Genomic DNA, 12,097 nt, shown 5'->3' with positions numbered 1-12,097 from the left:
TTTTTCTATGAAGCTTTTAATTAAATTGTTAAATAGAAAGAGGTAATAAATTAATTGTGCAGACAAAAGGGGTAATACACTAGGATGTATAGAATTCATACATTTATATGGCTTGGGGAAAAAACTTTTCCAAGAAGACGAAGAATTTGATTCTTAATAGAATTAAATTGCATACTGATCCAAGCCAAGATAGGAGCAGATTTGGAAATCCGTAATTTCAATATTCACAGAATAGATTCTTCTTCATTAAATCAGTTGCGGATCTTAAATCTTCTTTGGATCTTTGCTGTAAGTGAAATTAAAGAATATTTAGCTTTCAGAGCACTCTGAACAAACAGTAGAACCTCTAAATTATGTAAAAGTTAAATCACATTTTATCTAAAAACTGAGATCATTTTGTAGCTGATGATACCCTGCACATAGCAGGGGGGTTGAAACTAGATGATCATTATGGTCCTTCTCAACTCAAGCCATTCTATGATTCTATTTTACTCTATGATACATAAAAGTGGTATGGGGGTTTTACTTGTTTTTCTTTCCATCTACAGCTACAATTGACAGAAATGGATACTACACAGGCAATATTGCTGTTCAGGTTTGGGTATACACCCAAATTACTGCATTTCTTTGTACGGATGTTGTTAGCCCATGACAAATGCAAGGTCATGAGCTTGCTGAGCTTTCCTTCAGCTAATGAAGCCAAGCTGCATTACTGAACATATAGTTTGCTGTTGGCTATAGAAATGCACAGTGACATTTCTTTATTCCAGCTGACACATACTAATGTGACAGCCTGTGGCAACTGAACTGTATAGTTGTGGCACTAGTTATTAATTAGATCGGACTGAAAAGAATGTGTTTCAGGTGGGTAAGTTCCATGGATCCTGGCCATGGAAATACTGCCTCTTTTCTTGCTTTAGGGCTGAGTGACTTGGTTTGCCATGAGTCTTTCTTGCCCTCAGAACTTCTTGATTAAAAACTGCATCTTTTTCAGAAAAGCAATGTAATTACATTCTACGTTATGATTTATTCTCATTTTACTGTGCTAGTAACCCTATAAGTAATTTTAAAGTGATCATACCCTTAATGTTGCATACTTTGGAATAGTGTGTATCTGAAAGACAAGGCAAATCATGGTATCTGGAAATCACTGGGCTGACAATTTGCTCTGAGCATGACCCCATCTTCTTGAATGAATAAATGGTATCAGTGTAGTACTGATCCATAAGGTCAAAAGCAAGGCAGGAAATAATGGATCCCGTAGACATCATTTCCTCACTGTTTTCCCAAGAGACAAGCAAAGAGGAAGATAGAACCCCTATTGATTTGACAGTTGTTTTTTTGGGGGGTTTCTTTTTTCTTTTTTTTCTCTGCCATTTTCCATGTTCTCAGACCTACCAGAAGTAAAGGTGGCTTGGAAACCAGAAGCTGTATCAGCACCATCTGTGACAAACTCTATGAGCATAAGATTGCTAGAAGAAACTACATCAGTGGGTATCTGTGATCCACAGGTTTTGTCCATTAAAACTGTAGAATACTTGCTGGATCCATCATAAACTTTAACGTAATCACCCTGACAGCCTCTGGTTGTCCTCAGCTCAAAGGCACGAAAGTGTAGAGAAATCTGGAAGGCAATCAAAAACAAGCCTTTCATACACACATATGTGACTTCTTTGTTTGAATATCCCCTAAATGAGACAGAATCCAAGCTGTGGACAAAACCAAACTGGAACTCATTGCCCCTACTTGCCTCTCATCCCCTGAAGATGCAGGATTCAGATCTAATGAGCCTGCGACTGAATGCTCCCATGCTCAGACTGCTTTGTCTTGATTTTGCAAACCTGAAGCCCATTGCATGGAGGTTTTCCAAAATCACAACTCTGCAGTTGTTTTTCCCATACCTGGCTTAAGGACATGAAAAGTAGAGACTAGTTTGAAATCTCTCTCATGAAAAAAAAAATGTTATATGGCAACTGGTATGCAGAAAAAAAAGCACAATGCTTTACAAGGAAAGACATTAGTTCAGCCATATATCAAGACCATTATTAACTTATGATTACCTTTCTGGATCGAGTTCGGATAAGCCAGACACAGTTGGTGTTATCTGAATAGTTTCTTGGGTAGTTGGCAGATTTCAGTGACCCAAATGCTGCATCAATAATCGTGCTGCAGCGACCTGAGGGAGAAACATTTATCTCAGTGCCAGACTTAGAGAAACTTCCACTCATTTAAAATTACAGTGTCTTCAAAATGTAAAGGTCATGACTTTCTGATATGGCAGCATTCATTTCAAGGTATCAGTACATCTTGATTAATATGAAAAATCATGAAAAATCATGTCCTAATTTTCATCTAATGCATAAGCATCTGTATCAGAAGTGAAGTCATGTGGAAAAAAATAAGTAATTTTTATTGATGAGCTCCACAGTGTAGCAAGGGATCTCAGGATGAAGTATTCTTTCTGCGCCTCTTTAAAGAATGTCAGAGGCTTCATTTTGCTGTCTTTGATCACATGGTCTTCCACTGGAATGAGGAAGTAATGTGGTGTTAGAAGAATCAAGAAAACTTTGGTGCCTCCACAATACTTGAGTTCTAAACTTAGGAGGAGGAGGACTTGGGCTTGCCTCTGTGCAAGAAATAGTATTCATTCATTGTGTTCACATTTCTCTGATTGTATAGGATAATTTCTTCATGCAGAAGTTAAAATTAAGGAGTGGAAAATACACGTTTAGAATGACAGCTTAAATGTTTGAAAACTATTAGGCTAAAAGCTGCACAAAATATGAAACTGTTTCAGTTCAGGGGAGCCACAGCTTTTTAAGTTTGACTCAGGTCTTAAATACAAACTGCAGTGAATGAAAGTGATGTCTGACTTTTTGTGGGGTTAATAGCTTTGCCTTGAGCCCTAACAAACCCAACGACTCCATGAAGCTTACAACGTGATATGCAGTTAAGTCAGTGCTACAACACTGAAACAGTGAATGTGTTTGATTTATTTTTGAGGTAGAAAATAGTATCTTACTAATCACTGTATTCCTCCAGCTTGACCTTTGCATTCTCTCCCAAAGCGACCATATGGGTACTATGAATTTAGAGAGTAATCTCATAGTATTTGATGATAAACTGCTGCCACTGCAGATCGCTCATACACCTCCATCAAGAAGCTGAGTATCGTCAGGTGAAAGGACAGCTTTGAGGGACTTACTGCAATTGTAAAGCCTGTTGATTTTGGCCACATCCAAGTTGCTCAGCCCCAGCCTCTGTCCAATATGTACTGATCCATCAGGAACCGGTACAATTGTTGCTTTTCCAGTGGTATTAGTGAATGTGTGTCTGCAAAAACAAAACAAAACAAAAAAAACCATGAAAAATTTTGTTCTTGAAGCAAAACATCATTTTTCAGGATTTAATAGCACAATCTATATCCTTTAGAGGGAAAATAGCAATTGTATGAATCAGAGGAAAAAGACAGTTCTCCCTCACACACCTGTCTGTGACTGATGACTAGCAGGCAGTCTTAGCTATCTAACCCCCCCCCTTTTTTTTTCCAAACAGCTAAGGGAGCTTCTGAGGCTTCTACCTTGGCTGTTGCTGTGGCTCTAACTGGTATCCAATTAGGTTTGATTAAGATGTCCATCAGTAAGCTGATGCCTTTCTTTACTCCCAAGTTCAGCTGTGAATGACTCCATAAAGAAAACTAAAGAATAATGATTTAATCTTGAGGAATAGCAGGACTGAATTGACTCGCAGTGTTCTACTAGCTGGGAGAGCATTATGAAGAGTTCTAATGCAAGATCTGAGTTCCTAAAAAAAAACAGTACTGCTACTTACGGGCCATAGTGCATTACTGAAGAATAGTCATAGGGAAGACCGAGATTGTTGGAGTTTTCAAATTTCTTGAAGTCTGGTCTGTCAGCTGTAATATAAGATACTGTATTAGTGTACGCTTATACACTCACTTCAGGGAACAAGGAAGAGCTGGGAACAGGATGATATGTCTACTCCACTGCCTATATAGAGGAAGTCAAAAGTACTTACCTGGGCTGATGTACTCCCACATGATCCTTACATATTTGTCCCTGTCACTTCGAGAATGTTCATGCAAAAACCCCAGAGCGTGGTCCAGTTCGTGCTGAATAATTCCTTTCCACATACAGCCTCCTTTCATCACAGATATCGTCTGTCCACCTCCTACTTTTCCATAGTTGGACCAGCACCTGAGATTGAATATCAGCAGAAGACTCACAGGATTTTTATTGTCAGACAGGCAGAAGGACAGTACAGAGTACTTTACTTTGCATGAACCTTATCTCATGTGATATGGGAGTGGAAGGATTGCATTCTGCCCCCGGGAAAGTGTCTACAAAAAGGCAAAACTGGCCATGATGTAGAAAATGTCAACTATTTATGGTCATCGCTAAGGTGTCCTGGAAGACTTTCATTAGCAAAGAGGCTCCTGCATCCTAGCTTTCTTTACATAGTGATTTTAACAGCCTATATAAAAAAAAACATTTTTATCCAAATTTTTGAATCCTGTATCAGAACTGGAGCTATGAATAGCACTTTAAAGCTAGCATATGTTGAACAGTCCTCTCACAGGATCTTGTAGGATACCTTGCACTGTTAAAAACCAAAGTTTCTTCTCTAAATCCACACATTTTTCCTCTTTAAGGTCACACAAGATGTGAATAGTGAGGAATCAAAAAAGCTTTGTAGAAATAACTTGCTCATTAATCTTTCAACTCACCCATCAGCAGATCTAATGATGAGGTAGTCACGTTCTGTCTTGCGTTTCACAAAATTAATACAAGTCAGTGTTTCAAATTCTGCCATGGCTTCACGAATCCCTTTTACGTGGTTCTCCTCTGGAGAAGAAAGGGTTAATTTGGGGTGAGGGGTCACTCAACCATAACAAGTGCCATTAAAATATCATGGGTGCACAAAAACAGGGAAGATGAGGGACATAAGGATTAGACTAGACTCTTTCTTGCTTCTTCCTTGGTAATTTATTTCCTTTAAGATGTTAGCCTGGCATGAGATTCTCCTTATGCAGATTAGTGTCAAAAAAGATTCAAGTGGGAACATCTTATTCTTAACTTCTTGGTTTAAATTGCAGCAGTGATTGTTGTTACAACTTCTGATTGTTCATTTGGAGGCAGATGTAGGAAGACATTTTGCTAATAAATTTCGGCCATTTATGTTGCAAAGATCATGAATCTCATAAAGGCAGGTGTTCTGGAGGTACTATTAGAGAATGTGATCAATGTTGTCTCTGAGAGACTGTACTCAAAACATTATGGATACCAACTGCTCAATGAAATTTGATCTGTTGATTTTTTGTAATTTACAATTAATCTGTACTTGCATAGCAGAAATAAATCCTTAAAATAGATTTCATCAACTGTTTGTGTGTCCTCTGGAAGTAGGTTTCTATCTGAAGTTTATTGGATAAAATCCATTAAGGAAAAGGAAGCAAGGAAATTTATACCCACCATATGTAGGATCCAAGACATAGGGAATACGAACAATCCCATCCCTGGACTGAGGCCAATAGCAATTGCGACAGTTGATGGCACTGCGGCTCCTTCGAGGGACTATGTCACCTTCTTGCAAGTACTGAGAGCTGTCTGTGGTGAGAAAGAAGGGATGGAAATACCTGAGCCATAGATCGCTGTGAGCTGACTAGGGCATATTTGGAAAGGTGTCATTCTACTTGCTCTCCTTCATATTTTTCCCCAGGCATGCTCCTGCTCAGCATAGGAAGTGACAGGACTATTTTGCTAGATGGACATTGTCTGCTTCCCTACCTTTGCTATACTGTTCTTAGCTAAGAGGACAGGTAGGAAGCTCCAACTCTGTTGGGAAGGATTTTAGGCAAAACAGCGAAGGATTGAAAGTAGCTCAAATAGTGAGAGAAACACTGTACTTTGGTACTTCACTCACCATGTTACATTGAGTAAATGCCATTAAACACTTGCCTGAGAAGTGTCCTGTACAAAGGCAGAGGGATCAGTAAGGAAATACAGGAAGGCAAGAGTGTGGTGGGACAAACTGGAAGGAGTGATATCTGTAGCAAACCGTAGAAAAAGTTTGTGTCTGTTTCTTCAGGCAGGAGTAGACTTTCAAGAATGACATTTTCCCCTCCCTGAAAATGTGAAAAAGCAAAGCTGATAGAAAGTGGTGAATTAGAAGAATGAAGGTGCAGAATATCTAGAGCGGGAGGCTTGGAACTGATTGGTGCTAATGTAGGAGTCTGTACTGCAAAGCAGTACAATGACTGAATGCAAGTAATGCTTGCACTCAGGCAGTTAAATAACAAAGCATCCAATTATCCAACTTCTCGTTCTGTGTCCACAGAAAGACCAAGATGTTGAAGGCTAAAGCTGAAGAAGATGCTTGTGAAGGCAATTGAGCTACACATCTGATATCATCTTCAATATTAACAAGATATTTCAGGTACAGTAGGCCTTCAGTAGATAACCCAGACAAGGCGTTCCCTGTGGCCAGTCTCGGGAGGTTTCTCACGTATGTATGTGTAAGACAGAAAAAATGTTTGCATTGACTGTGCTAAGGCATTGTACCTCCCCTGTTGCCCCTCCAAATCAGCAGAAAGGCCATATATAAGGAGAACTTTGATAGCATTACCTTTGTTAACTTCCAAAATTCTGTTAAAAATAAGTTCATCTTCAGAGTCTGTCTCTGCTGGCGATGGAGAGTCTGTGTAGAAAATAGAGTATCACTCTCTAATTCTGAAGGGAAATCTGAATCCTGGTTTTTAACCTGAAGAGTTTCCAGGAACTACCTTTGCTCTGGTCCTGATTACAGTGGTGCACTGAAACTCACTGAGCCTATTTATGTGTTGGCACGATGTTCAGTCATATATATCTTTGCTCAGTGATGCAGTCTTGTGAACATCCCAACAGCTGTGCCTGTTTTGGCCTTAATCTAGTACCAAGAGCCATTTCCTTTCAATCTTTCTCTCTACTTTGTTATTTACTCATTGTACTTTAAATACTCGTTCTTCTGGCTCTTCTTAAGAGGTTTTATCCTCTGTAGGAGGCTGGCTGGCAATTCTTCTTGTCTATACATCTTCCTTTCACTCAGTAAGTACAGCTGTCCTACATGCACACTCCACAAACAACCCACTAACATATCAGGATAAATATGGTTGGAGGGTAGTCCTGCTCCTTACTGCTGGGTACACTCTTCTTGAAAAACCCTTTAAAACAATGAAATCAGAACTGAATTCCTGTTTCGTGAATGAGACTGTGGTCCCCACATAAGCTCAGAATCAGGGACTTCCGGGCTCTGCAGTGAATAAAATCAGCTGAGTCTGAGTGCCTTTCTTTGTGTCTTGACATCAAGAAACAGAGTAGGCAGATGGTCTCTGTGATTGTCGTTACCTTCAGAAGTTACTTAAGTCATTATCTATGCAGAGCCATTCTTAGCAAAATTAACAGATTTTTAGCTAAGCCAAAAAGTTGGGCACAATCAAAAGACTCTGCTTTGCATGAAATACTCTGGTGAGTGCATTCATTTAAAATTCCTTCCCTGAGATTAACTTGTGTTAAGCATGTGCTATTTTCTATACTAATTGAGTAGTTAACAACTGTTATACTCTAGCAAATATTTACATATGTAATAGTAGATGTAGACAGATGTAATAATACATACCATATATATCCTCTTCTGTAGTAACCTACAAGGATAATGCATTAGTTTTATCTCACAGTTGATATTATAACATAAATATGAAGAAAAAAAAAAAAGTAAGATGCAAAGGAACATAAGGACTACTGTTTTAAGCACCACTGCAGTTTTGAGTTCTTATTTACTGTCTCATGAGTAAGATAAGTACTACCATGTTGTGGTAGATATTTTTCTTTGCTGTCTTTTGGCATATGTAGATATCATAACGAAAACTGAAGAGTCATGTAATGCATTTTAAGGCATGTAGCATGTTTCAGAGCTTCTAGCTTCATTTATCTCCCAGCTAGTAAGAGCACAAGAACTGGTGAATTCTCTGATGAAACCCCCTTAATACTGTCCCATATCTGTGGTGCTAGGCTAGTATGGGGAGGTCACGTCAGTAGCAAAACAAATTGCCATGCTTCCATTGTCTTGCAGAAATTAAAAGCAGGTTTGAGTTTTCTCTATGATTCCAGAGCAGGCAAAATCGTCCTGGGATTTTGTCTGTATTTGGGCATTGTGAAGCAATAAATGGGATAGGGAAGGACACTGAGCACTCTGGCATTTTTTATCTCGGGAGACTTTCCAGCTCAGCTGGAGGTAGGTGGAGTAGATGAGTCTTGAAGTCAATACTGGACACCAAAGTGAACAAAGGAGATGATTTAGCTGTCCTTACCTGAGTAGATTCTGTTGCTGCAAAAAGAAAGGAAGAAAAAGACAAGAAAAAGGGACAAATTAGATTCTGAATGCAACTTCAACTTCAATATTATAGGCTCCTCAGCCATTAGAACACCTTTGGCAGGTGCCCTTGCTTGAAGGAATAGGGCGTGCACTAACTGCTAAATATAAACAGAAATTAAACTGAGATTTAGACAAACAGCTATGAAAATTCCTAGCAGGACAGAATCATGATTATTTACCATCTAAGATATCAGCAAAGCATGTTAGCAGCTTCAGAGTGGATAATGACAGAAGAAACTTGGAACAAAAACATGCTTTGTCCCCAGATTTCACTGGAAAAGGTGCAGGATAACAGCTAAGCGGTCCTCTCTGGTTTCAGAGAGCCAAAGCATAAAATTATGCAATTGAATGAAGGCTATCATTTAGGGTTAGACAAATAACCCTGGCTTCATCTGGGTATCTCACAGCATCTTGGAACCATCCTTATTTCTAAGACATTTTTCTAATGTAGCATCTTTTGATTTCTGCTAAAAATTAATTTCTAGATACCAACATAAAAAGGAAAATCTGATATATAGGTTTCTGAGCAGAAATTTCTTTGTTACAGCATTGTAAAAGTACAGAAATGGAAAGATTCTCTGAAGGTCATCCAGTTTGTCTAGTTTCCCTAAGGCAGAAGCAGTTTTATCTATGTTACTCTTGAACACTGTTTGCTTGACCTGTTCTTAAGTATGATGGATATGCCACAAGTCTTTCTAGTATCTCTTCCATGTTGTTAATAATTGTAGTCTTCTCTGTCTAAATATAAAACCATTATTTTTATCCCATCCAACACCACACTTATGCAAACAATTTGCATATTTCTATGCCCATCCATGTTGCATGACTTTCTGACCATGTGTTTTCAACAGAAGATATAGAGGCTATCAATGTCCATCACACCTTGCAGCACCTTTCCCTTTTCACAGCTTCCATTGATCTAGGTGGTTATTGCCCAAACGTGCTAAGGGGGTTTCTCCAGAACCAGTAGAATTGCTTCAGTTTAGCCAGAAAATCTTTAATCTGCCTGTACAGGGTGTTACTTCAGAGGCATGCTAAAGAAACCCCACTCTGATGACTTTTGTATATTTAATTAATGTTCAATCAATTCCCATCAAAGAGGTCAGTGGTGCATAAAAAAATTCTTCTGGAAAGCACATTTTGAGTTGAACAGACCAGTTTCAGAATTCATGTACACAAGAAGCATTAGATCAGTTGACTAGTCAAAGTCAGTGGAAATTATGCTTCAGATTCCTAGGCTCATAAAGTCCAGGACACCTTTCTAAAGCTCAAGTGAGACAACACAGAAGGCCTCTACCATGTGTCTGATCAAATTAATACCTGATATGATACAGATTTTGAAATGATACAGTTCAAACTTACCCTGCAGTGTAAATACTGAAAGATGTCTCAAAAGGCACAAAAAGTAGTGACAGTGGTCAATTAAAACTTGGTCCAGTAACCCTGCAACTTCAAGTTCCAGCAAGCATGTCTCTCCATTGACTCCAAATTTGCTGAATAGTAAATTTACATCCCTTTTCTTCCATGCCATAAGATACATCTCAAAAGAAGCACTGGTCAGTTTTCATTAGCCACTTTCTTCTTCTGAATATGTCAAGCAAATCTTCCTCTCACTACATATCACCTCTACACCTGGCAGTTTCTTGCTGCTATTAAGGTCTACCTACAGGTTTATTTCCATTGACCTTCTCTGGAAATCTGCAATAATCCCATTCTATTTTGCAAATTGACAGAAGCTGTTCTGTTAAGCCTGTACTCTTTGTTTTCTGTCACAGTAACAATGCAAAGCTTTTTCTGACACCTCCTGTCCTTTTTTTTTTTTTTTTTTTACTGCTGCACCAAGGCAGGCAAGGAGGTGAATGAATAGCTGAGTCTTTTCCAAGTGCTCAGTTTAAAGGATAGATATCAAAATTCAACATTAAAATTGAATTTCCAAGTGTTTAAAATCACATCTAAATTAACCTAACAAACCACATCCAGAAAGTAAGTGTAAAGCACATCTGTTGGAAGTCATCTGCATTCAGCCCAAAAGCAAATTAGGAACAAGAAAGTTGGTGCTCTACAGTTGTCACTCACCAGCAAATTGGTCTTATGTGTTCACCTGTATTTACCACACATTGATGAAATTTAAACTTATAAATCTTTTATACCCTTCTGACTCTTCTTCCATTTTTATGTGTTTTGATGCAGTGAAGTCAAAGCTTCTGTTCAATCTGATGCAGCCAAGGAATACAGTGGGAGGCACTCAGACACACAGCTCTGAGTCTTCTCTGACTCAGAACTTTTAACTGTCTCTGCTACCAGTAAAATCAATTTGTCAACAGTTTTGTCTACCACAACATGCACATCACTGATGACATGCAGACACTTTCATCACTGTGCCTTTTTTTCCTCTTTCCTGTGGCCTCTTTGCCAGCCCCATGTTCCAGCCAAGCAGCTCACAGCAGTACAGTTATGTGTAACCACAAAACCAGCAGCACCACAACACAGCCTGTCATTCATTTCAGAACCTACCACACTGCACAGAATGGCACCTGCAGGACACGTGGTTCTCTCCGCAGCACAGATCTCACCACCTTTTCTCTGTTCCTCACTAAGTAAGAGCAGCATAGATCTTCTTCCTTCATATCTTTTGTTCTGCTGCACCCAGACAGATCCTTCTGTCTGGCACTACTGCTAGAAGCACTGAGATGTGACAGCCTGAACTTTTCCTACCTTGTGGAAGCTCTGCTTTAAACATATCTTAATTGCTCGTTATTTCAGCTGTTGTTTGTTCATTCCACAAAGACATTGGGAGGCCATACACTTGGTAATAATAACTTTCTTCAAAATATATACCTTAGTAAGTATGCAAAAAGAAAACCACAATCTCACTAAATCCCTTATACATGCATATTAGTGGGATGGTTATTCCTGCCAGTATAATGACTGTAGTTACACATTAAGCTTGTAAAAATTGTATATTTGAAGTTATCACCAAAACTACATTACTTGCATCAGACAACAACCAAAACCCTAAATTGCTGTTATGTAATTTACTAGATACAAAGTCAAGAATTAACACTTGTCTTTAAAATCAGTAGAAATCCAACTTACTTGCTGTGCTGTTTTCATAGTTGTTCTGCAAAATAAATAGGTAAAAGATGTTAATTTTCCTTAGCTCATGAGGGCAGCAACAATAGCATCAAAATCAGATCAAAAAAGCAAGACAAAAGAAATAGACTTCTTATCTTATTATATTTCTGGTATTTTACTTGTCAGAAATTTCTCAAAATGTGTCTCCACAGCTTAACCCCAGGAAAAGCAAGTCAAGTGGAAGAAAGAGCAGGGCTGCCTAGAACTTCTCTCACCTGAATAGGGAAGCCCAGTACAGTGGGAAGCAGAAATGCAATGAAGATTAGGAGCATTTTCAGATCCATTCTCCAGCCCTGACAGACCCTCAATGCTCGTCCTAATCTCTATCAGTTCAGGAGTGCTGCTGCTATATATACCAGCAGAGCCTGCCCTGACAGGGCTCAAAATATCATCCCTAGCCAATGGGGATCCAAGCAGGAAGCAAATTTCTTTCCTAGCCTCAACAGCCAATTTAGCCCCGGGGCATCTCCCAGTGCTGCACCGTTGCTGTCACTGTGATCTATAGCATCTCCTGTCTCCACAGTGTCGTTCA

The 12,097-nt window shown here is 39.0% G+C and overlaps 1 protein-coding gene across 1 annotated transcript; it reads right to left on the bottom strand.

Moving 5' to 3' along the window:
* On the bottom strand, positions 1–11,881 carry ASTL (astacin like metalloendopeptidase). Its single transcript, NM_001305090.3, has 13 exons — positions 11,781–11,881; positions 11,527–11,551; positions 8,366–8,382; positions 7,675–7,699; positions 6,646–6,717; positions 5,493–5,627; positions 4,748–4,865; positions 4,039–4,217; positions 3,832–3,916; positions 3,206–3,333; positions 2,061–2,176; positions 1,399–1,624; positions 1–286 (listed from the first exon to the last, which is right to left on the bottom strand). The coding sequence occupies exons 1-13, from the start codon at positions 11,847–11,849 to the stop codon at positions 252–254; spliced, it is 1,230 nt and encodes a 409-aa protein (NP_001292019.2). The 5' UTR covers positions 11,850–11,881; the 3' UTR covers positions 1–251.
* Positions 11,882–12,097: the final 216 nt, after the last annotated feature.

Source organism: Gallus gallus, chromosome 5 (assembly GCF_016699485.2).
Source record: "Gallus gallus isolate bGalGal1 chromosome 5, bGalGal1.mat.broiler.GRCg7b, whole genome shotgun sequence".
NCBI lineage: Eukaryota > Metazoa > Chordata > Aves > Galliformes > Phasianidae > Gallus > Gallus gallus.
Note: the sequence above shows the minus strand (reverse complement) of the source record. Positions and strands in the feature narration are given on the sequence as shown.

Bases quoted from the DNA above. Each gene is read 5' to 3' on its own strand.
- ASTL (NM_001305090.3), bottom strand. From the start codon at position 11,849: ATGGATCTGAAAATGCTCCTAATCTTCATTGCATTTCTGCTTCCCACT. The intron at 5,628-6,645 runs GTAATGCTATCA...TTCTCACCACAG, and splicing joins AATTTTGGAAGTTAACAAAG to ACAGCTCTCAGTACTTGCAA. The intron at 4,866-5,492 runs GTGGGTATAAAT...TTTCTTCTCCAG, and splicing joins TGTCTTGGATCCTACATATG to AGGAGAACCACGTAAAAGGG.